We start from the raw sequence: 27039 nt of genomic DNA on the forward strand, positions 1-27039 counted from the left end.
TCCCAACGCCCCTCCTTCCCCGCAGGGTGGGACCGAAGAGCCGGATCAGCCCAGTCCCCGGGGCTGCCCCGAGAGAGTCGAGGTCCTGCTACCCTGAGGAGGGCACCGAAGGACCTGCTCCGAGAGCGGACAGGCTGCTGAGAAGGCTCCGGCAGGGCCTGGGTCCTGCCTGCCCTGGAGCCGGTGAAGAATCCCACTAGGAGAGAGGGTGCTGGTGGGTCTGTCTTCCTGTCCCGAACCGCAGGTTCCCCCAGAGGCCGGCTTGTGTTAGTCTCAGCATGGGACCATGCTGGGGGACAGCAGGTCACTGTGGCCCTGGTCACATCAGGGGAGGAGCACAAGGGAAGACTGTTGTGGGCAAAGAGCTGACGGCTCCAAGGAAGGCCCTCTCGCAGGCCAGTCCTCGGGGGTGGGAGGCCACATGGGGCCACGGCGATGCAGCTTCCTGCACGGTGACCGCAGCGACCGGCTCCCTTCACCTGCCGCCACAGCTCCATGGCCGCCTTCCTCCCTGGGCCGCCCACCTCCCTGACCAGGGCTCCCCACTGTGGCTTCTCAGTGAATGTTCCAGAGGATTCAGCGTCTCGGAGAGCCCCTTGAGCTCTGTCAGGCTGCCTTCACCCCGGGAGGGTGTCCAAGAGGGGATGGGAACCCTTCCCATGCGAATGATCCTGTAAGAAGGCATCGTCTGCCCACGAGGAGCAGTGCCGACAAAGCCCTTGACAAGACCGTGTCATTCCCCCTTCATCCCCAGAAACCCCTTGAGATGGGAGTCCACAGAGCCTGGAGACGGGCCAGCCCTACAGTGGGGTGGAGTGGCCAACAGCTTTAGAACTTGGTTCAGAATCACCTCGAGTTTTCCGCCCTTTGCCTGGCAGTACAGATCAGAACCGGGAGCCCGTCTCTCTCCTGTGCACAGTGGTTTCTGGGGACCTCTGGCAGGCTGGAATGGACCTGCGGGATGCCATTCTCCTTGATGTGCCCCCCAGGATGTTTCAACCAAGACAAGATTCCTTCGATCAATGGTTGGGGGAGACACCGTCTTTCTTTAGCCACATAGGAGTGAAGGAGGCTCTAGTCCTGATTACTTCTCATAGTTTTGGGGGGACTAAGAGGGAATTATTGGTTGAAGCTGAGACCATGGAAGGAGAGCAACAATACGGGCCAAACCTTGAGAGCTGCTAGAGCGAGCCTTACCTGAAGCCCTGCCCTGGACTTTTAATTCACAAACGGTCATGGACTGTCTATCGTTAAAGCCTGTTGGAATTGATGCTTCTACTACTCTGTAGCCCAAAGCTGCCTGACCAATATCAGCATGAACCCCACTTCACAGGTGAAGAAACGGAGGCGTAGAGAAACTAGGTGACGGGCCCCACTGGGAGAGGCAGTGCCCGTAACCACGACGCCACCCTGACTCCCACAATACAGTGCCACCTGCACGGTGCAAATTCTCAGCAACTCCCAGCTGAGACCTTACCACCAATTTCTTCCCAGCACAATCACTTTGGTGTCCACTTTGGTGTCTGGAAAAGTGAGAACCTCCAGTCCCTGGCGTTGGGAATGAGCCTTCCCCACCCAGCCGAGACTCAGTGTCCTGAGTCGTGGGGCCAGCCTGGGGCCACCCTGGTTCCCCCTGTACACCGGACACGCCCCCGGCCCCGTCTAACCATAACCTCCTGGGTACGTAGACCCAGCAAGAGGCTCAAGCCGTATTCAGGTCAGAAACGCTTCTCCTCTGTGGCGCAAACTCCATCCTCCAGCCGGCCAGATCTCAACGCTTTGCTGGAGCCCCCCGAGAACCTGCTGCGCGCGGCATCGCGGTCCCCCTGGCGAGTCCCCGTATAGGGAACCCAGACAGGCTGCGAGCTCATTCCCGGGGGTTTCTGCTGCAGGTAGAGACTGTCTCCTTTCCCTCCCAGGCACAGAGGGAGAGGGGGGAGAGGCAGCTTCCTCCCTCCGGCAGTCCTGGTGGGAGGGCAGGGTCCGCTCGGGGCTCGCCGCCAGGGACACGGGTCAGCTCATGGCATTAAGTCACTGCTCTCCCACCCTGGAAGAAGGGCGTCATTTCCCGACCCCCAGAGCCGCACCCCAGCAGGCTCACGTCCTAGGACGCCAAAGACCTGCAGAACGATTCCAGATTCCCTGTCCTTTGCTGGCAAAAGTCTCAAGTAGAGCAAAATAGAACAAATGGGGAAACAGGGCTGTGGCTGCGGGGAAAAGAAAGGGACCTTCCGCCCTGGTCTGCCGCGCCATCTGGTGGCAGCGGTGAGGCAGTGCCGTCCGGGTAGAGGGTGCGCAGGGAGCGCCGGGGTTTCTCCCCTCCACCTGACCCCCAGACGGAATCAGCCTGACATCCTGGGCCAGGGAGCACTTGGGTCTGCCAGGGACCCAGCACCTCAGCCAGTCGGAGCCCACCACCTTGCCGAGCTCTTGGCTGCTCTATCCATAGGCTAGAGGGTCTCTGGGTTCTAAGGTCCTGGAAGGCTCCCATTCTTCACCAGTGAACCGACCAGGTCTGCTCTGGAGTAGCAGGAAGAGCCTGAACTAGGAGGGACAAGGTCTGGGTTTCCACTGTGAGCAGCTTAGAGCAGTAACTTAAAATTTGAGCCTCAGTTTGCTTATCTGTAAAATGGCATCAGTGACTTCAGCCTCATAGGGCTGTTGCGACAGTTAGGTGAGCAAAGAGAGAAGGTTCAAGGTCGTGCTCACTGTCCCAACCTCAGGCGCAGGGACCTTGCCACCGGACAGGCCCAGGTCTGACTCCAGCTCCCCTACATCCCCGCTGTCCCACTGTGGGAGCGTCCCCTAATATCTCTAATTCTGCAGCTATACCGGGGGATGGTCACGTGGGACCCACACCGTCATGGGCCCTGAAACCCAGATCTACTGAACATTTATTGCCTCTTTTCAAGAAAGACAAGTGGCAGGTCCTGAGCCAGTTATCAGAATAGATGGAAAAGCCACACACACATTGCGGGTGTCCCCAGGGGGCCCAGCACAGCACCTGCCCTCCGTGGTTGCCGGGTAAGCACGGCATGTGACGGAACCAAACAGACCAGCCGGCGCGCTCATGTTTCAATGTCACACGAAATTTATTCTTCCTGCTCCAAATCAGCTCAGACACACACCCGACGTATTGTGATTCTTTACTGACGCTGAGGATGCCCACTACATCAAACTAGTCACATTCTCCAGCTGGTCTGTATTAGCAGCCAGGAGTTACAGTCAACAAAGCTAATCTCATGAATTAAAAACTATGACCATGTTACATTCTAAGTCCCTCAGGGAAAACCCCGAACCTTCAGGTGTTTGCTATCGGATACCATTCAATTTGTTTTAAATAAAGTGAAACGCGCGGTCCGGGTGGTGTCACGGAAAATATTCTAAAATAAAAATTTAGATTCTACACCCACTTCCTTATTCATTTATCCTGTGACCTTATGTACATGACTCGCCCCATTTCTTCTCCGGTTTCCCTTTGTGTACTGGGTAAATAGTCCATCCCACGGGGAAAGATATGAAATACGGAGTGTGTGTGTGTATGTGTGTGTGTGTGTAATGTTATTTCTACTTATAAAGACCTTCATATTAATAGACTGTCTTTTGAGTTCCTGTTGTGTAAATAAAAACAATATACTGCTAATGCAGGAGAAAGCTCAAGAGACTATACGTCCACTAGAAATAACATTAGCAGTATTTATCAGTACACGACTGACCTATTGCTAAAAGAACTCCAAGTGAACTGCCAAGTATCTTCGCAAATGTGAGGTGTTATAAGTTAGAGCGTTGGATGAATGGAAGGACGAGTGAGTGGGTGGGCAGGTGAGCGGACGGAGGGGGGTGGGTGGCGGGTGACGGATGTCCGTGGTCAGCAAAACAGGAAAGGGCCGCTTGGACCAGTTAGGATGGTAGAGCCTGGGCGCTCCGGAGCTATCGGGGTGATCTGTGTGATGGCAGAGCCGCGCTCATGCTTGGATTGAAGAGCCCCGTGTCTGAGGCTCTGCGCGTCACCCTCGCCCGGCCGCCCTCTCCAACAGCTTCTCTCACCCTCCGGGTGGGCGTTGCTTCTCTGGGACCTGCATGGATGTTGGGCTCCGGAGTCGGTCAGAATCTGTTTTCACCACCTCTGGGACTCTTCCAGACTCTGGATGTGGGACAGAGCAGCTTAGGTCCATGCCTGATGAATTAAGGACCAAGTTTGAGTCACAGCTACCTGCATGGAAAGGGAGGTCGCCAGGGTCAGTGTGCAGCCGGGAAAGGAGAGGTTCCTGCAGGAATGCTCCCGGAGCGTGGGCGGCGAAGGGGCCCGTGGGCTGCGTGCGCGCTAGGCCAAGGAAGGTCCATGGGTCACGCCCGTGCGCCAGTCTAGGGAGGGACTGTGGGTCACGTGTGCATTAGTCTAGGGAGGGCTCGTGGGTCACGTGTGCACTAGTCTAGGGAGGGCCCGTGGGTCACGCGGATGCTGGTCTAAGGAGGCCGGCTGCTCGTGTCTAGTCTAAGGCACTGTAGCCCAGTAGCTAAGGGAATGGACCCCAGACCCAAATGGCAGCCCCGTCCCCTCCTAGCTACATTCTCAGGTCAGTCCTTTACCCCTGCCCCAGGTCCCCATCTGTGAAAGTGGTCATAACAACCTCACGCGGTTGGGGCACACCAGGGCCCTCCCCCCCACCCGCCCTGCCCCTCGCACTGCCCCGGGCTCCGTGGGCTTAGCGCTTGGACAGAACCCGGTCCCTGACAACGGATGGTCAGTTTCCCCGCCCGGGACGGTCCTGTGGCTTCCCACCGTGAGGGCAGGATGCGGGCGTGGACGGCGCCTCCCCCACCTCCCACACCTGCAGGCCAGCCGGGCCTCCTACTCATAGAACGCCTGGTAGCCGACGTCGCCCGCCGCGGCTCTGCAGCTGTATTTGCCGGTCATTCTCCGGTAGTGCACAAGGACGAGGGCACCTGCTCCCGCCACCGAGGCAAAGACGGCCACCACGATGAGGACGAGGTAGCCGGTTCCCAGGCCTGGCTCCGCCCCTGCGCGCTCACCTGCAGGGAGTGAGACAGGCGCAGGTGGAGGGTCTGCCCGAACCCCGAGGGGCGCGTCTCCTCGTGCCCAGGACCGCCTGTGGCCCAGCACTCCGACCTCACGGTGCGGGTGGAACAGGGGCCGTGGGACGGAACAGCCACGGAGCAAGCGCTCCACGGGGGTCGGCTGCTTTGTGCCGTGATCGTCTGGATCGGACCGGTCCAGAGCACCAGGGCGTGAGGCTCCACACGTGCCCATGTGCACACAGGGGTCCCAAAGTGACCAAGCAGGCGTCCCAACCCCAAGAGAAGGGCACAGCGAGCAGGACAGTTTGACCTGCCCAACATTCTGGACCATGGCTAGGGGAGGTGGAGGGCTCAAGGGGGCTTGGCATGTGGACACGTGGCTCGCCTGGCACAGAGAGCCATGACCCTCCCCCACACCCAAAGGGCCGATACAGTAGAGGGGAACACAGGCCCGAAACAGCTGGAAATCGGGACTCACATCCCCAGACACCCACGTTCATAGCCACGGTATCCACAGCACCCGAAGCTGGACACAACCCCCGTGTTCACCAAAGGAGGGGCCGATCAACAAAGTGGGGTCCGTCCGCACAACGGGATATTGTTGGCCGTATAAAGGAACATGGAGGAAGCTCCAAACCTCACGCTGAGTGAGAGAGGACAGTCGCAAAGGACCCCACGCAGCAGGACCCTGCTTGTGGAACTACCCGGAACGGGCAAAGCCAGAGGCAGAAAGCACAGTGGTGTCAGGTTCTGAGGGAAGGGGGCAGGGAGGGACCCCAGACGGATGCCGAGCTGCTTTGGGGTGATGGAAATATTTTGAGCCTCGAGACAGATGGTGGGTGGAAGGCCTTGTGAATGGGTGACCTGCCACCGGGTGGTTGGTTTTAAGATAGTTCCCCGTGTGGCGTGTGAACTTCCCCCTCAGTTCTACTGCATGAGACCTGCATGGCCAGAGAGAGGAGGAGGCCCCCAGCCAGCCCTCTGGCCTGACCCCCCACACCCCAGGGAAGAGCGATGGTGGGTGTCGAGGGGCCCCGAGCATGTGGGTGTGACCCACGGACAGGGCGCGGCATCACGTTCACCTCCGTCCTCCCTCACGGGATGTCCACCTGGGGACAAGGGGCACCCGGATCCTGTTTCCTGTGCAGTTGCTTGTGTGGACACTGCTCTGGGTCTCCCAGGGTGTGGCACGGGTGTGCACAGTTAACAACAGCGACATCGGGGACCCCCTCCTGGCTGCCGGGAACTTAGGTTGCCCCCTCCTCCAGAAGGAGGAAGACCCTGGGGTCGGTTGCCGGAACAGTTTCAACCTCCGTAGGCACCCAGCTGGGATGGCCAGCTTCCCCAACAACAACCGCACAGCCGGTCCCCAGATCCAGCCTCTGGGGGGTGCTGACGGGCCCCTGCCCCCGTCCTGTGCCTTGGGTGCGGGACATCTTGCTAGTGGACCATAATGGAGTGGGAGAACAGGACAGCTAGCCCCCGCCCTGCAAGGGAGCCCAGAGCCAGCCCCAGAATGCCGGCTCCGGGGACGAACGGTCTGGTTTCCTGTTCCCTGCCGCGGGAGGCTCGTAACGACCCACTGACCCGGAGCAGCTCCAGGCAGGGTCCGCAAGCCAGCGCCGCCCCCGGTGACCGGGGCTCGGGAATGGTCACCGGTGCAGCTAGAAGTGGAGAGCGAGCACATGCTGGAACATGACCTTTGCCAGCAGTGGGGGTGTCCCGGGTCCAGAAGAGACCAACTGGGTGTTGTGAGCCGCACGTGGGTCCCGCAGGCGGACCACCTGTCAGTCTTTTAATAAAAACCTGGACCTCCCCCGGGATAGCTCGGGCAGCCCGCACCCACGCACAGGACGGTTACCGGGGTTGCTCTGCAAACGTCACTTTGCAAAGACACGAAGCCGTCGGGGACTGGAAGAGGATGAGGGCACATTCGAGCATCGGGCGGACATCACTGAGGCTACTTCTTCCTCTTTGGACACAGAAACTCTAGGGAGGGAGCAGTAATGAGGGATCTAGCAAAGCTGATGGCCATGGAACGATCCCAAAAATTAAATCAGAAAACTGTGATGCTGCTACGAGCTTGTTGGCAGCCCACAGCTGGGGACAATGCCCAGACGGGTTCTTCCATAACATTACCCATGCGCGGTGCCATTGTGTGTCCTCCAAAAAGATGCGTTGAGGTCCTAACCCCCACCCTGTACCGCAGCACAGAGGTTAACTACAAGCCTCTTTTTTGGGTTGGTGGTGAACAAGGTGGTGGTGGTTACCAACCATTTCATTAAGCTTTACAACTGAAAGAAACTAATAGGATCATTGTAGATGGAGTGGGTTAGCTTCAGATGAGGTCACGCTGAAGCCGGAGAGGCCCCCGACCCAACAGGATCCATGTCCTTATAAGAAGACAGCCACATGAAGACACAGAGACAGAGGGAGAGCGCCGTGTGAGGACAGAGGCAGAGACCCGGTGACGGGATCGTACAAGCCGAGGCAAGCCAGAGCAGCAAATGCCGGGAGCTGAGAGAGCCTGGAACAGACCCTCCCTCACTCCCCAGCAGGGACCAACCCCGTGACACCTTGACCTTGAATTTCTGGCCTCCCGTTGTAAGCCCCCCAGTCCGTGCACTTAGTTTCCTGTGGCACCAGCGCCAGAGAACTAACACCGGTGGTGCGAAGGCTGGTGCTTGTGGGCAAATGAGCCCAGGAGAAGAAGGCCGAGTGGATCAGAAGCTGGGGACTGCTCCGAGCAGCCCCCCTGTCCGGGTACCAACCTGTGAGCTTGGCCGCCTTCCCGGGAATCCCCGAGTATTCTCAGTCGTCCCCACCGAGAGAGTGAGGGTGATGGCAGAGCCAGAGTGTGGGCACCCGTGGGGGCAGAGCGTGGGCACATGGGGGGCAGAGCGTGGGCACACAGGGGGGCAGAGCGTGGGCACACGGGGGGAGAGCATGGGGACACGTGGGGGTACAGTGTGGGCACACATGGGTGCACATGGGGGCAGAGCATGGGGACATGGGGTAGAGCATGGGTGCACGTGTGGGGCAGAACGTGAGTGCACATGGGCGGTAGAGTGTGGTGCATGTTGGGGGCAGAGCATGGATGCGTGTCGGGGGTAGAGTGTGGGTGCACGTGGGGGGATGCAGAATGTGGGCACATGTGAGAAAGGGAGAGAGCATGGGCGTATGTGGGGGGTAGAGTGTGGGTGCACAGAGGGGACAGAGTATGGACACATGTCAGTGGTAGATTGTGGGCACATGTAGGGGTGCAGAGTGTGGGTGCCTGTGGGGGACAGAGCATGGGCGCACGTGGGGGGAGAGAGTGTGCGCATGCGGGGTGGGGCCCGAGTGTGGTGCACTGGGAACAGAGTGTGGGCACAGGGTGGGGGGGGGGCAATCCTGAAGGGATCTGTCCGCCCGTCTTTCTCACCCCGGTCTCCAACACGAATTCCACTCATGTACACAGTTAAAATACGAAGTTTCCACCAACTGGGAGATGCCATGTTTCTAAATGCTTTTTCTATATATTTGTGTGGCACCGCTGGGGCTCAAACGAAAGCTAATAATCCAGTAAGAAAGAATGATGGACAAGGTGAGTAATTACGGTGCTTGTTTTGGAGCCCAGCGATTTCTAGCCTCATTCTATTTGTTGTTCTCTGCAGTGGTGGTTAGTGTGGCGCCCTAACGGTTACAGATGATAACAGCAAACACGTGTCCGGTCATTTCGATGGACAAGGCACTGTCTGAAGTAGAAATTATTATTATTCCCACTTTATAGATGAGGGGAATGAAGCATGATGTGGCACATGTGCACAGGTCGCAGAGAAAGAGGAGCGTGCTGGACACTTAGTAGGCATGTAGGCCTGTCACAGAGACAGATGAAATAATGAGTAAGTGTGTGCACGGACGGATGGACGGACGGACGGAGGGGTGGGTAGACAGATGGAGGAAGGAATGCTGGGTAACGGGATGGAGGGGTGGGTAGGTGGGTGGAGGAATGATGGTAGGATGGTTTGGATCCAGAAGACTCAGTCATTCTTCCGAGACCACACATCCAGACGCACTATATTCAAACTCAGGTCTCGTAACTGCAAGCCCAGTGCTTTTTCCACTCCAGCAGTTTCGACATTATCTGTACTCTTTGCGAATGACTAGAAGTCCCATTTCTATCGATGAAAATGCATATGAGGACCACCTGGTCAACCAGTTCTCCTTAGAAGTTTGAGAAAATGAAGAGGGTAGAAGAAGCACGCAGTCCTAGGATGGGCCCTGGAACCCGCTGAGGACCAGGGCAGACCCCAGAACCGGGAGCCCCGCTCCAGAAGCACACCCTCCGTAGCCCCAAACCTGGAATCTTTTCAAGTTCACAAATACTTGGGATGAGAAGCAGCCGTTGGAATCACCAGCCACGAGGCCCCCCCTCTTCCTGCTCCCTCGGCTCCCTTCCCAAGCCCTGAACAGACTCGGACCCAGGCTCAGACCCCACATCCAAGGCCCCAAAGGTCTTGCGCAGGAAGATACAGAGAGGCAAGGAGAGCCACCAAAGTCAGGGAGGAAATCAGCAAAAAAGGGGTAACAGAAGGAGAAAACACCAAAGCAGCAGAAGCAAAGCTCATGGAAGTTTCTTTCTTTCCCGCACAAAACTCGAAGGTCAGAGGCCCGGGCTGGCACACTCGCTCTGTGGGGCTCCTTCCAGCTCCGGTCCCCAAGGCCCTCAGGGTCTGCCAGGCAGAGGACTGCAGCCGTCCCCACCGCACCCCTGCGCCCGCCAGGCAAGAGGAAGACAGGGACAGGTGAGAGGCAGCCCTGCGGGAACGGTCACTCCGCCTCCTGTTTGCATGTCACTGGCCAGAACTGACGCACACGGCCGCCCTGGGCTGCCAGGCTGCGGCCGAGAGCATTTACCCGACAGCCACCGGCCAGCGAAAGCCCGGCGTTCCACGACTGACTATGAGGGACGAGGACAGATGTTGGGACACAGCCAGCCGTTTCTGTCTTAATATCCAAAGCGCACCATTCCCCCATCCAATTAAACAACAACAACAATAATAAAATGGATCTCAAAGGAAATAAAATGCTTTTCTGGAAAGGTGATGGTGGCCGCTGGAACCGCACGGGTTGTCATCGACCAGCGGGACTTTCATACCAAGGGAGAAAGCTCTGCCTCTTTTTTTTTTTTTTTCCTTTTAAGCATCTTCTGCTGTAGCCAAGCCCAGAATAAAGAGCTTTCCCGTGCGTGCGCACACCGGCACACGCGTGCACGCAGAACCCAACCCGGTGCAGCCCGCCTCCCTCCCTCCACAACCCACGTGGTCTATCGATCCACGTCAGGAAACTTCACCGGTTTCGTGGGACGCAATTCAAAATACCGCTTTGTCCAAGAGCGAGCGGACTTCCCGCAGCGCCCGCCGTTCCTTCCGCAGCAGCGCGGGGACCTGAGGACCACGAGGGCTCCTCCTGCCAGGGGCTCCCGGGAGAGGCCGGCCCCACTCTGCGTGCAGAGGCTGGAACCGGGGCTCTCCGTGAACCCAGCTGCTGTGTCCGCTGTGATGGGTCTACGGAGCGTCCTGGCCGTGGCTCCTGGTCGCGGCAGGCAGGTTCACACGCGGGGGAGACGGAACCCAGTTCCATCTTTTCTTTAACTGACTCAACTGAGTCACCGACTCACCTTCAGACCGAATGAGGGGTCCCCAGGACGTCTGGTGTGTTGCAGACGCTTCCCGGCTTCTCGGGGACCGGATGTCATCGCAATTCTGTTGTTTTGAAATGAAGGAAACTTCCAGTTAGTTGAACGGAACTCATCAGCTCTGAGAAACGTGGTCACTGTCGGGGTAAGACTCTGATCCGGACGTTGTAAACCAGCTAGATGAGCTCAGGCAGGGAAGGGGCCGAGGGGCCTGGACCGCCAGGACCACGGGGCTCTGCCGGTGCGACAGGAGGGCCGGTGGGCAGCCGGGGCTGGAGGAAAGCAGGTTCGAGAGAACACCGGCTGAACCATCTCCAGCCCCAGACCCCTGGGCCCCTCGGGCCCTCTGTCAGCTCTGCGCCTCCTTGGCCTTCTCCATGGCCGGCCACAGCCGCTTGCTCCTCTCCACACTCTGCCTCGCAGACAGCTTCAGGGATGTGGTGGGACCCGCTCACCATACACCTGCTCTATGTCCCCCTAAACGATGTTGACGCCCTGGCCCCAGCACCTGCAGATGGGACCTTATTTAGAAACATGGTCTTTGCAGATGAAGTTAAAGCGAGGTCATTGGGGTGGGTCCCAGTCCTGCCCGGCTGCGTCCTTGTGAAAAGGGGAAGCTGAACACAGACGCGCACAGAGGGAAGCTGGGAAGACACAGGGAGACGCCGGTGTCTCCGCGCCGAAGCCAGAGCCCAGAATGAGTTTCCCTCCGGCCACCGGGAGAACCGGTCCTGTCACGACCCCGCGGAGGATGCAGTCCTGCTGCCTCAGCCGCCCCGTGGTGCCCCGTGCTCACAGCCAAGGACAGCAGCACGACAGCCCTCCTCTGGAGACGTGGAAGGGACTGTGTAGAGTCGTATCATAAAAACTCTGGGGACTTGCAACTCCTCACAGAGGTCGTCGTGACGACTAATACCCTTCGTATTGCTGACGGGCTTTACAGCAGGCGCGTGCCCGTGGCCACCCTTAGCCGGCGGCCACCCTGGGGTCTGTGTGCCTTTCAGTCCTTTTTTCTGCAATGTCTACGGGATGAGACCAAGTGACATCAATTGTCCGCGACGCACTTGTCTGGTGTGAACGGCTTTCACACCTCAGGACCACAAAGCATCATTTCACAGTTAAACAGCTAAGGAAATGAGAATATAAAATTATTCAAGATCCCGGAGTGGAGGATGAACAGAAGGGGAACCCTCCTATGCAGTATCGCGGTGGCTGGGATTCAACAGCGTTCCGTCCATGCTGCTAAAAATAATGTGAAATTAAAGGACTGTGTTTATACCCAGGTATGCATTCTCCACGGAGAAGAGAAGCCCCACAGCCCCGGGGGCGGCCTGGGGTGTGCGGTGATGATCAGCCGGTGTTACAGCCTCCAGGCGGAGGCAGCTTAGCCACAAGCACGTGGACCGCCCACCCACGAGCTGCCCGCCGCCCACACCTCCTTTTGTGCCTTTATGGGGCTCAGGCTGTAGGGCCCCGTGTCTCCTCCCAAAAGTTGGGCCCCGGAGCAGCCCGGCCCTGGGCCCCAGCTAACGGAGCGACCCTCCTCAGAGCCGCGGGGACGCGAGTCCAGGCACACGTCCGGGAAAGCGCGCCACCTACTATTTTGCATGTGGTCCCAGGGGAGTCCATGCAGATGCGGAGCCGGCAGTGCAGGTAGACGATGGAGTTGTTGATGAAGGAGAAGATTTTCAGCTTAAACTGGGCCTTGCTGGAGTCCCCGTTCTCGATCACGTGCGTGTGCGTGTTGGGGATGGGGCAGCTGGGAAGCGAGGGACCGGACTCACTGGTCAGGAGCCGCCCCTCTGCACCCCAGCCCGTCTACCTGCACTGCCGGCTGCACCCCTGCGCACACACCATCCGCGCTGTGCGTGGGAGGCAGGGACTGCCAGGTCTCCCGGTCCCCCGAGACTCGGGCGTCACTGAAAACCCAGACCCGCCTCTCCGTGGGGGTCTGGGAACTCAGAGGCCCCCCGAGCAGCCCGCAGCCGGCACCCACCTGTCGTTGAGGAAGACGAACATGACCGGGTCCCTGGCGTTGCTGGACGGTGTCGCCCAGCACTCGGTCAGGACCACCTTGAGGTTGCTGTTCTGGTTATAGAGTCCCACCTCGATCTTGATGTCATCGCTGGCGGACACGGTGTAATTCCGGGGGATAGGGGAGTCCCCGATAAACAGCTGCATCTCGGTGACAAAATTCCCAGAGCCGTGGAGGTCCTCGATAATGGTGTAAACCCTGCCAGAGCAGGTGGGCTGGGCAGGGGCGCTTCTGCGACGCCGCCCCTTCCCATTGCTCCCCAGAAAGCAACCCCAGAGGAGGAGGAAGTAAAGGCAGACCGCCCAGCGGGACCGGGCAAAGAAAGGCTGCCTGTTCTGAGCCGGCTGGAGTGAGGTGACAGCCCCCGGAGGGTCTGGAGGAGACTTGAGGACCAGCAGGGGCGGGGGTCGGCTTCCCGGTGGGACAGAGAGGCCCCAGGCGGCCGGTGAGGCATGGTCACGGGGAAGCCGTGGGCGGGCTCACCAGGATTGGGGCGTCCCCTGTGACTGGCTAGGGCGCACACTGGCTTTCTTTGGTTGGTCCAGGTTTGGACGTGAAGACAACAGTTAGGGGAGCTGGTAGTTCCTAACCACGTCTGGCCACTGTCAGTCTCACAAAAGGGTCCTCAAGTGATTGAAACCGTAAAGAAATCCAAAGCGAAGGTGCTAGCGGGGAGAGTGAGCTGGGGTGGGGCGGCAGGACCTCTGCACTCACCCCCACTCCGGGGCGTAGCCCGAGGACGTCAGGAGGTCGTTCTGGAAGGCACAATGGATGGGACTCAGGATCTTCAGGTGGTGGATGACGGCGTCGGGGGACAGGTCGTTCCTCAGCGTGGTCCTCACCACCGTAGTCGTCATGTTCTGAACACAAACGGGCATCAGTGCGCTCCCGGACCCCAGCAGCCCCGCCCCCAGCGTGCCAGCAGACCACGGTTCTGGGTGCCGGGGGAGGGTGGCTCTTCCCTAAAGCTTGTCCCCAATACGAACACTCTGACCATCTTCTCCCAACATCAAACGCCCAAGAGCATGTCAAGTGCCGACCCCTGATTTCGCCTGGGTCCTTCGCCCGTTTTCCCCATCAGAGGAGAACCAGAGGCAAACTGGACCAGCTGACACCCCAAATGACGGACGGTGTTCCTCCCAGACTATCCCCCAGCACATTCCTGAAAGTGAGAGCGCAAGCCCCTCCCCAAAGAAATCGAGCTAAAATCATGGGGTTGAAGTCTGCGTGGGACCACCAGATCTCTGTCCCCACACCATCATCCGGGTGAACAAGGAGCCCGAGAACAAACTCCAGAGAGGGACGGTCATTGTGACGGGGACTCGGGGCGTGGTAGTACATGAGCCCCCAGGGAACAAGGCTGAGCCCGTTCCCGAGCATGAAGTGAGGCCTGTAGACCAAGCAGAGAGACTAAGCACGTGAGAGTTCCGGAGTTTCTCCAGATCCCAGAACTGAGATGGAGAGCCTGGGGCGGGCCGCTGCCCGATGTGCTCAGTGGACAGCAGGTAGGAGGGACGGACACTTCTGTGAAAACCCCCTCGTCGCACTGGAGCTGAGCCAAGGCTGTCGTTGGACCAAATGCCTGAAGTGACATTCGTTCACGGCGTTTTGCTCGCTGGTGGCCTGGAGTTGGATCGTGGTAGCTTCCCAAGACCCACGTGCCTTCACAGGCACACCCTACGCTGTCACTAGGATGCGGCCCGGTGCCGGCCAAGGACAGCTGCAGACGGCCCGTGGCTGGCGCATCGCGGTGGGCATGGCGTGGCCTCGGCTAGTCACTGGCCTTGGCGTCTCGGGAGTAGACAAGAGACCGGGCAACTGTGAAACAGACAAGCCGGCCGTCCACGAAGAGGAAGCAGGGCTGCGGCTGAAACATCACGCTGAGAAGCCGCATCTGGGAGCATCCACGGAACCACGCCGCCACTGAAGCAGGAGCCCACGGACGTGGCGTGGCCAGCAGAGCGTCTGGTCTCGGAGAGCCTGCCAGGGAACGATGGCTGAAAATAGACACTGGGAGACCAGCCGTGCTGCTGGGACCCACAGATCTGGTAGAGACGTGGAATCCAGGGGCCAGTTGGGCTCCGGCAGGAGTGGCTCACGGGTGGTGCAAAGTTTGCAGGAGCGCGAGGGGGAGTGGCTGCCGGCGGGGGGTTCTGGACTGAAGTCACTGCGGGGAACCGTTTTCGGAGCTCCTCTGCGTCTCCGGCTCCCACACCGGCTCCTTCCTTGTTGCTTGCTTATGAGAAATTACAGCAAGTGTGTTTTCCCTCGTGTGTCTGTGACACAGACCCACGCAAGCCCCAGTAAATGGACAACATCCAAAAACCATTAGCTTATGTCGGAAGTTACTGGATATCATTGCTGCCTCTAGGTTTTCGTATAAATGGTGAAATTAGATTACTGAAAACCACGTGAATTCTTGGAACTCATTTTCCTCTGTAGGGACTAGTGATGCCTTAGCTTCCGGGGAACAAACTTGCCTACATTCTTGGTTGCATTATCCAAAGACGGAAGCATGGAAACACTTCGGGACGTGCACCTGTCTCTGTGTCTGCTTCTATCTGCCCCTCCGTACTCTGGAACAGTCATCGATCTACGTGATGTTTGTATGTCCGGAGGCTCCTTCCAGCTGAGAAGCAGAAGCTCCTGGGGGCGTGGAGTCGTAACCGAGGCGGCGTCAAGTGTCCGATGGGCTGTGCCCCGGGCACCCCGGCCGGGGTACGTGTTCGCTGTGTTATTTGGTGCCTTTGAAAACGGCTTTGGGAAGTGCCTCAGACACCCTGGCCAGCTCCTCACTGTCTCCGTAGAATTTGGGAAGATGGCCATGGACGCTGGTGAATCTTCTGGGGCGCGGACCACTGTGTCTCTGAGCATCGTCTGCACGATCAGCTCACAGCATGTCAGACTTGGGGGGGCTTAAAGCCTTAGATTTAGCTTCTAAAAAATCGGGAGGTCAGTACAATTTAAACTGCTTAACTCCTCCCCCCCCAAAATAAGGAAAGAGGAGGAGGCGGCGGAACCTGCGAACTGTACGTATTCCATCGTGTTTGTGGGAAGTCCGTGTTTGGAGAATCTTAGGTTTTGGCAAGTACCAAAAACATCAAGAACTTTTGTGGATTCCGGGGCTGGGATGACTCTTCCGGAGACGCATTTCCCTCCGCTCTGAACAGGCCTGAGCCCCACTGAAGGTAACAGCTGGAGCCGTTGTGTCCGTGCAGCTCGGGGAAACAGAGGCAGAGAGCCAGTGCGCTGGCCCGCCTGGGACCCCGGCCGTCGGCAGGACACTCACCCTGCACGGCGCGACGGCACTGACCGTGTCGTCTCCCGCACCGTTCAGTCTGTCTGCGAGCCTGCAGTGTGCTGACTGGGGATGCCCTGCCCCCGCCCGTCCTCCAGCCCGTCGTTGCCTCGGGGCTGGGGGTCTCCAAACTGAAGCTTTCTCTTAGGAAAGAGAAGGAAGCCCCAGGGCCACGTCTAAGTCGTGCTGGCTGGAGGGTGGGAGGGTGGCTGACGAAGGCTCTGTGGTCCCTGGGGACATCCTGGTGGCCCCTTCGACCCAGGGCCCCTGAGGAGGCTGGAATCACAGTGGGGAGAAGCAAGCAGACCCACTGTGCAAGCGCACCGCCCTGCCATGGTCCCCTCAGGTCCACGCGCACGCGGACCCCGCAGCCCTAGCACCTGGCCCCCGGCTCGCCTGCCCCTCACCTGCCGTGTTATCCGTCACTGAGCCCAGCCCGTGCCCTGGGGCCCACGTGTCCCCGCGCAGAGCAAGGACCAGGCTCCACACAGAAGCCTCTGAGTGCGACGACCTTTGCCTCCCTGGACCCTGCAAGGCCCCGGGAAAGGCAGAGTCGCAGAGGCCACAAGGCTGGTCCGTGGAGGCAAGGACACCCTGACCCCCTGCTGACCTTGCTGAGCCTCCAGGTCCCGTTGGGGAAACGTGCATCCCGGGACCTAACCGTCACCAGGGGCTCAGAACACCAGCCCGCGGGTCCACGGGGCGACGCCTCCCCACCTTGTTCTGGGAAACAAGGCCTCCAACTGCTGTCACAAGGTTCTTAGGGGCTGAAGTCCGTGTTGCTGAGTCCCTGCCCAGTGGACCAACCTAGCTAAGGCGGATAACCTCCCTGTCCTCACCGCCAGGCCAGCCCCTCTGCTGACTGTCCCCCAGCCCCCCGGACAACACCAGCCCCTTCCACGCACACCCCCCAACCCAGAGCCCTGCCCCCCAGAACCACGCAGACACCTTCCACCTGGTCACGCCCCCAGATTTCTGCCCCCCTCACCAGCCACTGTCCCGTGTCCCCTGGCTGTGCACACAGTCCTCTCCACACACATCTGGGGACCGTGTCAGTTTCCTCACATCCTGTCCCAGGGGTGCCCGTTTCTCAGGGGGCCACCGTGCCCAGCGCTGCCCTGTTCCCCCATGTCCGGTGAGGCAGGGTGCGTCCTCCTCCCGCAGCTCAACGCACACAGGGCAGGGAGGAGGGAGGCGAGAGCGACACCGGAGCTTTCACTGTGGCCTCGAGCCAGGCTGGAAGCACCAGGGCCTGGAGCCGTCCGCGCGGCTCGGGCGCCGCAGACCAGGGGGGATCACAGGGGAGGCAGGACACGCCACCAGCCGGGCGGCCCTAACTGGGCTCCCCTCTGTGTGGGCAGAGGCAGGACCCCGAGCCTGTCGAGGACTCTGGTGAAGATGACCATTCGCAGGCCACGATGCCTCGGCTCAGGTCCTTCTGATCACACCAGCCGCTCGCCCAGTGTGCACAAACCCGCACACACTCCCACACACGCACGCTCTCAGACACGCACCCCTGCAGCCACCTTCCTGCCTTTTTCCTCTCCCACTGCCCGTCTATCCTGCCCATGTTTCAGAGTCACTGGAAGTCGTCTTTAAACCCTGAGACTGACCCCAGGCCCTTTGCACCAGAATTCCGCAGGGCAGAGCTCAAAACTCCCCCTGATTCCAGGGCACAGTCTGGTCCCTGGTGAGAACTGGCCCTATCCTGTCCCCGCCTTTCTTGGGTCCCCCACATTGAGACAGAGACCCTGGGGGGCAGAGTCTTCCCTGGTCCCCTGGGACAGTTATGCCCCCGCCCCCGCACTGCCCCGCCCACGGGCCCCTGAGCCCAGCCCCCCAGCCCTTACGCTTTGCACGACGGTCCCGCACTCATTCCACCCGGCCACCAGGAGCACGTGCGTGCTGTTGTGGTCGCTGACGTTGCAGGATGGGTGTCCCAGGTACAGGGAGGACTCGGGGACGGACTCCTGCTGCAGGAAACGTCTCTGGATGGTGATGGCCACCTTCTCAGTCTCGCAGAGCACCCTGACCGCCTCGGTCAGGCTCAGCCGCTGCGGCGGCTCCTGGGGGCCCTGGCTGGTCCCTGGCACAGAGGCAGCCCCGGCTCCTGCTGGGGTGGGAAGCTGCTCTGGGCCTGGAACCAGAGAGGGGCCGGGGGCCTGGGTTGTGTTGCTGGGAGAGTCATCTGCAAGGCACAAGATGAAACCCAAGGCTGGGTCTGTGTTTGGGGTCTGCTGCCCAAGCCCAGACTGTGCGGCGTGCAAGGGGGGAGGGGACGTTGGGGGGTGAGGGGAGGTCAGATGGGAAGAGCATCGCGTGCCAGGACTGAGCATTCCGCCCACAGCCGCACACAGGCACCTGTCGCACATTCCCGCCAGCCTCCAGCGCGGTCAGGCTGGGCTTGCCGGGGGCTCCCGTGAGCCAGGAAACCAGGGTGCCCTCTGCCCCTCCGGACTCTCCCAGGCTGATGCCAGGTGTGGGCCAAGCCCGCGTACTTGCTGGGACAAGCCCTCTAGTCTCTGAGGTGGGTTCATGACGTTTACTCTCAGGATCCGGAGTCCCTAGTTCTGGATCCAGTGTCCTGCTTCCCCCAAGCATGGTTTCAGCCTCCACTGGACCACAGCCCAGCCTGCTCCCTGGGCCCGGCCCCAGCCCCTGCCACCCGGGCCCCTGTCTTCTCTTCTCTCACGGTGGGGCTTGCCCACTGCTCTGTCCCCTCGTCTAGCTCCCTCGTCTCCCGGATGCGGTCCAAACCCTGCCTGTGGCGTTCGTTGCCGTCTCAACCGACCTCGGCTGCTTCTCGGCAGCCGGCTTCCCACTCCGTCCCCCCCATCTCCTGAGGGCACCCACATTTCCGCCAGCCCACACTGCACCCAGGCCAGGCGCACCATCAGGAGCTCTGTTCTCACTCCTGCGTGGACCCAGCACCCGCTGCCTAGTGCTGGCCTAGCCGGCCTTTAAGAATGGCTCTAAGACACCTCTTGCAGGAAGCCCTCCCTGACCACACTCATGGGGCTGCTACCACTTAGCCCCCCCGAGACTCCTGCTTCTACCTCAAGCAGAACACATTCCATATTCCCAGTGACAGATGTTTACTTGTATAAACGTCCGTCTCGATGCGCTAGACCGCAGATCCCTGGAGGGCAGGGGTCCCCTCGGGGTCAACACTGAATCCACTGAGGCCCCACATAACAGGAAAAGCACCGGGTGGGGAGAAGGGGCCGAGCAGAAACACTTCCCACGTGTTGTTTCTCACACGGGCTGTAGGCTCTGGAGGTCAACCTCCAGGATAGGAGAGAACACAGCCGACCTTACGTGTGTCCTTTCTCATCAGGGGCACTTGGAGACCTGCAGTGTCGCCCAGGAGGCTGGAGACGCACGGGAAAGTGTGCGGGGGCACATACGTGTGCACGGGCACACAGGCACACACAGTCACACGCGTTAGAAGACGAGTCCGGGACATACAACACTCAGCCGCGTTAGGAAAGGAGGCACGCTGTGAACAAACATCCTTACGAGACAGATTACCCAACAGGGTCTCAGAGAAGCGATCATGGGAATCTCACCTTCACAGGGTCTTCCAGAATATTCCAGGGGGGAGCGGGGGGCGCCGCCCACGCAGCTGCAGACGAAGGAGCCCAGGGTGTTGCGGCAGGAGGCGCCGGGCTCACAGTCGTGCTCCTGGTTCTCACACTCGTCGTAATCTGCACGACATCAGAAGGAAGACAGGACATGGTCACAGGGTCACGGGGCCTGAGCGCCACACAGCTCCCCCCACGCTGGATGTCGGGCCGCGGAGTTGAAAATTACAGAGTGACGGCAAAGTGGCCCGGTTCTGGGGAGTTCAGGAGACAGGGAGGCACCTGCTTCTGGCCGGCGTCCAGACGTCTGCGAGGGCCGCTGGGGGACGAGGGCTCTTGGTCCCCAGGGTGCTGGGCAGACCAGCAGAGCAGCTCATCGGGGGGTGAGCAGGCCGCCAGCCCGAGCCGCAGCCCCCGGCCTCGGGCCCAGACACCCCGCGGCAAGCCCATCCCCGCAGAAGGCCCTCTGTCTCCTGCTTGCTTTGGTCTCTACGCTGAGCTACCCTGACTCAGTCTGCCTGACTTCCCCGCTATTACGGGGCTATCAGCCGCTTGCAAACTTCTGCTTCTCAAGGGTGGGGGTCTTTGTGTATAAACTATGGTCCCAGCCGAGGTCGACTTCCGAAGGCTGAAGTCCTGCCGGGATCTTGTCAGTGAGCGTCGTCAGACCGATTCCCGGGAAGCGGAGCAAATCCTGTTCCCCCAGCCCTGGCCCGCCTCGGCCCACTCTGCCGTCTCCGGTGCTTCCGGCTAGAGCCCCACTGCCCCCAGAGGGACACGCGTGGCCCTTTCAGTGAGAACGTCTGTGGTTATTAGTCTTTGCCACTCGTCTGCGTTTCTTCCGTCCTGCGTGGTCGGCTCGGTCTGGCCTGCATTTATCTCCGTCCTACAGATCGCGCAGGTCATTTATCTCCGTCCTACAGATCGCGCAGGTTCTCGCCCTTACTTTTTTTTTTAAGATTTTATTTATTTATTTGACAGACAGATCGCCAGTAGGCAGAGAGGCAGGCAGAGAGAGGAGGAAGCAGGCTCCCTGCTGAGCAGAGAGCCCGATGTGGGGATCAATCCCAGGACCCTGAGATCATGACCTGAGCCGAAGGCAGAGGCTTTAACCCACTGAGCCCCCCAGGCGCCCCGGTTCTTGCCCTTATTTCTCGACATGTGGGGGTCCCTCCCTCTACGGGGTTGTAACTTCACGATGGGGTCTTTGTTCCGCATAAGGTAAAAGTGACATTTTATGGAATCAACTATTTCAGCCTTCACCTCTGTGGGCTTCTCGTCTATTCTTAACTTAGAAAATGCTTCTCATTCCCCAAACCAGAAGAGTAACGTATATGGTCTCTGTTCTGCGCACGTAACTCGAAGATGTTTGTCGCTTATTTTCGAGTATGCCACATGCTATGAGCTGAATTTTGCCTCTAAAATGCATATGTTGGGGTTCCTGGGAGGGGTTCAGTGGGTTGGGTATCAGCATTTGGCTCAGGTCATGATCCCAGGGTCCTGGGATTGAGTCCCGAGTCAGGCTTCCTGCTCAGCGGGGAGCCTGCTTCTCCCTCTGCCCCTCCCCCTGCTTGTACTGGCGCCATTAAATAAATAAATAAATAAATAAAATATTTTTTTAGAAAATGCATATGTTGAAGCCCCAGTGCTACTGTGACCGTATTTGCAGATGGGGTGTTGAGAAGGTAATTGAGGCTAAAGGAGCCCATAAACTGGGACCCTTCTAAGCGGGGGCACCAGGGCTCTGTGCACACCCAGGGAGAGGCCAGAGCGGGAAGGCTCTGTCCACACGGCAGGGAGAGGCTCGCCGCAGAAAACAACCCAGCCGGCCCCTGGACCCTGGACGTCGGGCCTCCAGGGCCGAGAACTGCACGTGTGCTGCGGAAACCGCCCCGTTGGTGGCATTGGGCTCCGACAGCTCCAGCGGACGACTATGACTTGAGAGAAAATCGTCTCCTCTCCCTGCTTTTCTTTTCCATCATTTTTATCAGGATCTCCCTGGAAACTGTGCTTGGGAGGAAGTGTGGCCACAGGGAGAGACAGGGGTGTCCCCAGCCCAGTCACGTGGGTGCCAAGGAGGCCCAGGGCGAGGCACGGCCGCTGGAAGGGGGCAGCATCTCCGGGCGTCTGCACAGCCCCGAGCCAGAACGTTTCCAGCCCCTAAACCTTCAGAAACTACACAGAAGCGGTAAGAGAGCTGAGGGTCCTGTCTGCTCCCGGCTTTTACCTCCCGCCTGGGGACCCGGAGAGAAGGCACTGGGGGTGACATCTTCCAAAGGAAAGCAGAAGGCAGCCTCTGTCCGCCTCTCTTTCAGACACAGTGAGTCTCCAGGGGGCCAGACCTCCACCTACCCTGGATGAAGGTGTCCCCTCCGGCCATCTCCAGCAGAGACGCGTTCTGAAAGGCCACGAGGAATGCGGCGGACACCTCGTGGACATCCACATCTGTGGCGATCAGCAGGTTAAACTCCACCACGACGCTGCCGTTGGTGACACCAGTCACCTCCATCTGGACCCCGCCGGTGTCCACGAGCCGGAGCATGGCGGCCGGCAAGGACGTCCGCACCTTTGGAGAGCCCACGTGTGAAAAGAGCCGCCCGCCGAGAAGAAGTCAGGCCCCTGACCCAAGCGGCAGCTGCTGGGAGTCTGGCCAGCAGCAAAAGGGCCAAAGCCAACAGTTAGTTCTGGGCCCGGGCCTGTGTTCTGTGCCCCAAGCCCAGCACGAGTGCCGGTGGGTCCTGAGGCCCTGGGGAGAGTCCCTGCCACCCGGAGGGCACGTCTGCTGGCCGGTGCAGGCAAGATGCGACAGCCCTATCCACATTCCCCAAGGGGGGCTCGGGACGGCATTTAGAATCTGCTACTCTCAGCGCACGGCCATGGAGGGCAGGGGCTGGGCGGGTGGTCGTGGGGGGACACCTCTCTCTCACTGTGTGCTTTCTAGAACAGCCCCCCTACTCTTGATCCTACAGAACAGCTCCCGTCCCCTTCTCCCCTCCTTCCCCGAAACGGCTTCCCTGTGAGCCTTCCTGCAGGGACAGGCAGCTCCCCCCGGCTTTCCACTCCGCCACCTTGAACGGAACCTGCCTCGCACGCTGTGGGGTTTTCCTGGCCCTCACGGCCAGAAGGCCCAGAGAGACACACGACTGTTGTGGCTTTAAGCAGTCCACACAGCCCGAGTCTTCTGTGGAAAAACGCACTTCCAGGGTCCGGCTGCACAGAAAACCTCGTCCTCATCTGAACCCCGGAGGTGGGTGGCTCAAGGCACAGGCTCATGGATTCACTTCCTGGCTTTGAGACAGCCGTGAGCTAATCTGCTGTCACCCATGGCCACCCGGGCCATCACACAGGGATCACATAGGGATTACTGGCTCTTCTCTGTCTGTCTGTCTGTCTCTGTCCTTCTGTCTCTCTTTTTCTGCCCTGGACTTCCAGAGAGGGATCTGTTATGGGCTTGGGCTAAAGACATTTTGGGTTGCATTTCGAATCCGTCTCAAAGCAAAGTTCCAGGCCCCCGCGAAGAAGTGACAAGGGACACGGCGTCCCATGAACCCACAACCTCCCGAAACGTGTCCTCGAGTTCTAGCTCTGTGACATGTTGCACAGTTATTTGCTATCCTGAACTCTAGACAAACTGACAACTGTCCCCAGAAGCAGGCGAGCGAGGCCGCGGTCTAAGAGAAGGGGTCATGCAGACAGTGGAGTGGAAGTGGGGCTGCCGCACGGGCCCCCAGAGCTCTGTGCACTGACGCTTCGCTAAATTCCACGTGACCATCTCGAAAACAAAGAGGCCAGAGCCCGGAATCAGCAACGACTCTGGACTCCGCGCACTGGGCAGGAGCCTCGCGGCCACAACAAGTAAGGCAGGATCCCGGACCCCAGATCTCCCAGACGCCAGATCTGGGTCCCAGCTCCAGAGGGGACTCCCTGGAGCCGGCAGGACCCCTCTCGGGGGCTAGTACTGCCCTTGGGCTGGGGGGGCCTCCGGGGGCCGCGCCCTGCCGGGCGCACGCCCCGCCTCCAGGTGGTGCTGCCAAGCCCCCGACTGGGTCCAGCCCCGGAGCCGGGTCACCAGGAACCGACCAGACGGCCATGGTCCAGACAAGACCAAGACCGCGGTGACGACGGGGGCACCCTCCGTGCATCAAAGGGGAATCCGACCTCCAGCCAGAGGAGCACGGGGCGGCCGCCCGGACTGCCTGCGGCAGGGCCTCCTCTCTGGGAGCGCGGGTGGGGCGGGGCAGCCCCGGAACGACGAGGGAGGCCAGCGGAGCCCCCTCGCGCCGGCCGGGACCGCGGGCGCCCGCACACCGTGCAGCCCGCGAGGGAATGTGCGCGGCCACCCCGTCGGGCCGTCCCGCCCAGAGCGCAGCCAGGTCCCGCCAAGCCCTGGACGTGCCCAACGCACACGGTCCCTTCCTGGGGGATTCTGGGCGCAGGAGAGGGCAGGGCGGACAGACCCACAGACAGAGCCCAGGACCCGTGGTCAGGGATGCCAGGGGGCGAGGGGCAGGGAGGGTCGCTGCAAACGGGCAGGGCCTCCTTTTGGGGGTGATGAGAACCTTCTGGAAAGTGCCGCGACCATTGCACAATTTCACAGGTAAGAGCTCAACCACGGCACCAAGCCAGAAGCGTGAATTTTAGGGTATTGAAAAAGATGCCAATTTTTAAAAATGTTTCCTTCGTGAAGCTTCCTGCCCCCACGGGGTCCCCCGTCGAAGGAGCCTCGCTCCCCAGCTACCAGGGCCAAGGAGGACACTGTGGGGGGCAGGCGTGGCTCCCCCCTGCTGAGGTGGCTTGTGGTGGACCCTGGGGGCGTCCAGCTTCCTCAGGAGGGGAGGGGTCCTGAGCACCTACAGGTCTAGGTCCTGCTTGGCTGTGACTGGGTTCTACCTGCCCCCCTCAGTGAGTCCCAAAAGGAAGGGGCGGTTTCCCGACTCACCGTCCTCAGGAATCGCTCGTGGAAGTCCCGGTACTCCTGGCTGCCCGCGTCACGGAGGGCGTCCACGTAGCTGACGTCCAGCACTCTCACTCGGCCTCTGAGTTTCTGGGCCGCTGCGGGATGGAGAGCAAACACGTCTGTGGCGGTGACGATTAGGGGACAGGAAAAACGTTGGGTCATATATTCAGGCACTCGTCTCCACAGTGACATTTTCGTGGTGGCCAGAAAGAGGGTCACATCGAGGCAGGCGGGCACCCGGCACGCACAGACGGAGCCCACCGACCCCCGAGGATGCTGGCCCACTGTCTGCGTCCAGAGGCAGAACCTTCTGGAGGTTGTGGAACTAGGCCAGTCCCCTGCGCTCCTCCCTACCCCTGCACGGCTCCACACACAGGGCGTCCAGGTCATTTACCAGCAGGGAAGACTTGGGGAGTGAAAGGAGCCAGTATCCGTTAATTTGACGGATGCCACAGGTGTCCTCCTGGCTGTCCCGGGCAAACCAAGCCAGGGGGCGGCCCTGCCCCACCATGGTCAGAGCCCGAAGCCCACAGCAGACTGCTCAGGTCCTTATCCTCTTCCCCCTCCCCCGAGAGCTCTGTCTCTCTGCGGCGTTAAGGACCATCCCTGCTCCGTTAGCATCTGCCCCTCCACGTGGGGCTTCCAGGAGGCCGTGGGACAAGAACATGGTCCAGGGACATTGCCAGGCCACATCCTGGGGTCCGGCACGGCGGCCACATCGTCCAGTCCTTCACCAGGTATCTGTGAAGCACCTGCTACGTGCCCAGTGTTCTGGGCAGCGGGGGAAAGGCCACGGCTTGTCGCCCAGGCCTAGGACAGACCACAAAGCCATCCCAGGGTGCACGGCTGCATGACCCACAAAGCCATGTTCTTGGGATTCCTGCTGTCACAGCACCAGAGGGCCGGTGCAGCCTGGTCTAAAAGCCCCAGGAGCAGGACAAGCGCACAGGTGTCCAGGTGAAAAGGGACACGGACCTGCCCCAGGTATGAGTCTCATGCCCACGGGGGCTCCTCCCTCCAGTGGGTGAGACCGTTCGAAACCACAGCGATGCTGACAGCCCAGCACGGGCTCAACCTGGCCGGCGGCCGACACTGACCGCCCCGACACCATGAACCTGCCGGAGGACCTCCTTGCACTGCGTCCTCCCTCTGATTTCCCAGCCCACAGCGAATCCGTACTTCAAGGGACACAGACAGAAGCCCTACACTCTTCTTACTGGCATCCCCAAGGCCTGTGCCCCCCACCTTGGAGAACGTTACCATCAGCCCTGAGGCCGCTGCCCAAGGTCTGAGGACCCATCTGCAACATCAGCCGGCCGGTGGCTGTCCGAGCAAGTTAGACATTCAGGAAAACATCTGGATGATGGGAGCATAGGAGGAGAGACGAGGGATTTCTCCGGACACACAGTGATCAGGACCGTGAGAGCCGAGCCATCCAACAGTCTGACTCCCCAGTGTCTACGGGTCCCTCGTAGAAGCCAAGTCCAGGTGTGCAGAGAGGGGGACCAGCCAGAGAGCTTGCCGAGCACTCAACACACCAGCACTGCCCAGGTCTCCCGCGGCAGCCCCCTCCGCGGGCCGAGTCCTGAGCGCTTTGCGTCCCCGCGTTGCCCATGGTCTGCCCCGTGTCTTTCTCCGAAATGCACCGCCTCCTGGCTGGGCTTCGCAAGCCGGCCCCGTGGGACCAGGGTCAGGCATTCCCGGGCCGATGAGAGGGCAGAACCCCAGCCCCTCGCAAAGGAATGCCGCTCCTTTGGGCTGAACGAGCTGCTGAAAGTCGTTCTCACGCTTGTTCCCTCCTTTTAAGAACAAGCAGCAACAAGTGTCTCTGAAACCAGTTACCTGTCCTCACTTTCAGGCGGGCCCGGGCACTTCCTTTCCCACAGGCCTGGGCCGCGATCTCCACCAGGTGCAGGACGCCGGGCTCCAGTCCCGACAGCGTCAGGCTCGCGTTCCGGGTCTCCAGGTGCACCGCGGGGCTCCGCGCGGGGACCAGGGTGAGCTGGAAGGTGGGGTGCAGGGCGAGATCCGCTGCCCACGCCACGTGGAAGCTGGTGCTGGTCACATCGGAGACCGTGACCCTTTCGATGGGGGCGGGACCTGTGAAGGGGACATAAACACCGAGACGATTGAAATTAATCCAGTTCCGAGGAGAGAGGACAGGAGAAGCCTCACCAAACGCAAACATCAGATACACCAGTCGGGGACACGAGAGGGCATCCGGGGACACCAGCCCGGGGAAGTCCTACAAAGTCCCCTTGAGCTAGCCGTGCATGCAGTGCCGGCTCCCAAGACGGCCCTCCTGAGCCCCAGACTCGCTAGGACTCCTGCCACTTCCAGTATGGGGTCCTCTCTGCCACTGAGGTCCCTGGTCTTTCCCCAAGTAAACCTCCTGAGCAGATTCTGGGTGGCTCTTTCAGAAGGGGTGCCCCTCCACCCCTGAGC

General features: G+C 60.1%; 1 protein-coding gene across 1 annotated transcript in view; it reads right to left on the reverse strand.

Moving 5' to 3' along the window:
• Nucleotides 1-3073: 3073 nt before the first annotated feature.
• Nucleotides 3074-27039, reverse strand: part of UMODL1 (uromodulin like 1) — a gene marked incomplete at its 5' end in the record, with an annotated part of 57717 nt that continues 33751 nt past the window's right edge. The window contains 11 exons of the mRNA XM_082695179.1: nt 3074-4213; nt 4833-5034; nt 10703-10787; nt 12320-12479; nt 12717-12953; nt 13470-13615; nt 17904-18241; nt 19623-19760; nt 21990-22203; nt 24577-24689; nt 26437-26694. Coding sequence (XP_082551305.1) covers nt 4853-5034; nt 10703-10787; nt 12320-12479; nt 12717-12953; nt 13470-13615; nt 17904-18241; nt 19623-19760; nt 21990-22203; nt 24577-24689; nt 26437-26694 — 1871 coding nt within the window. The 3' untranslated portion in view covers nt 3074-4213; nt 4833-4852. The remainder of the gene's footprint in view (nt 4214-4832; nt 5035-10702; nt 10788-12319; nt 12480-12716; nt 12954-13469; nt 13616-17903; nt 18242-19622; nt 19761-21989; nt 22204-24576; nt 24690-26436; nt 26695-27039) is intronic.

The sequence above is a fragment of the Mustela nivalis genome (genome assembly GCF_964662115.1).
Source record: "Mustela nivalis genome assembly, chromosome: 1".
Classification (NCBI taxonomy): domain Eukaryota; kingdom Metazoa; phylum Chordata; class Mammalia; order Carnivora; family Mustelidae; genus Mustela; species Mustela nivalis.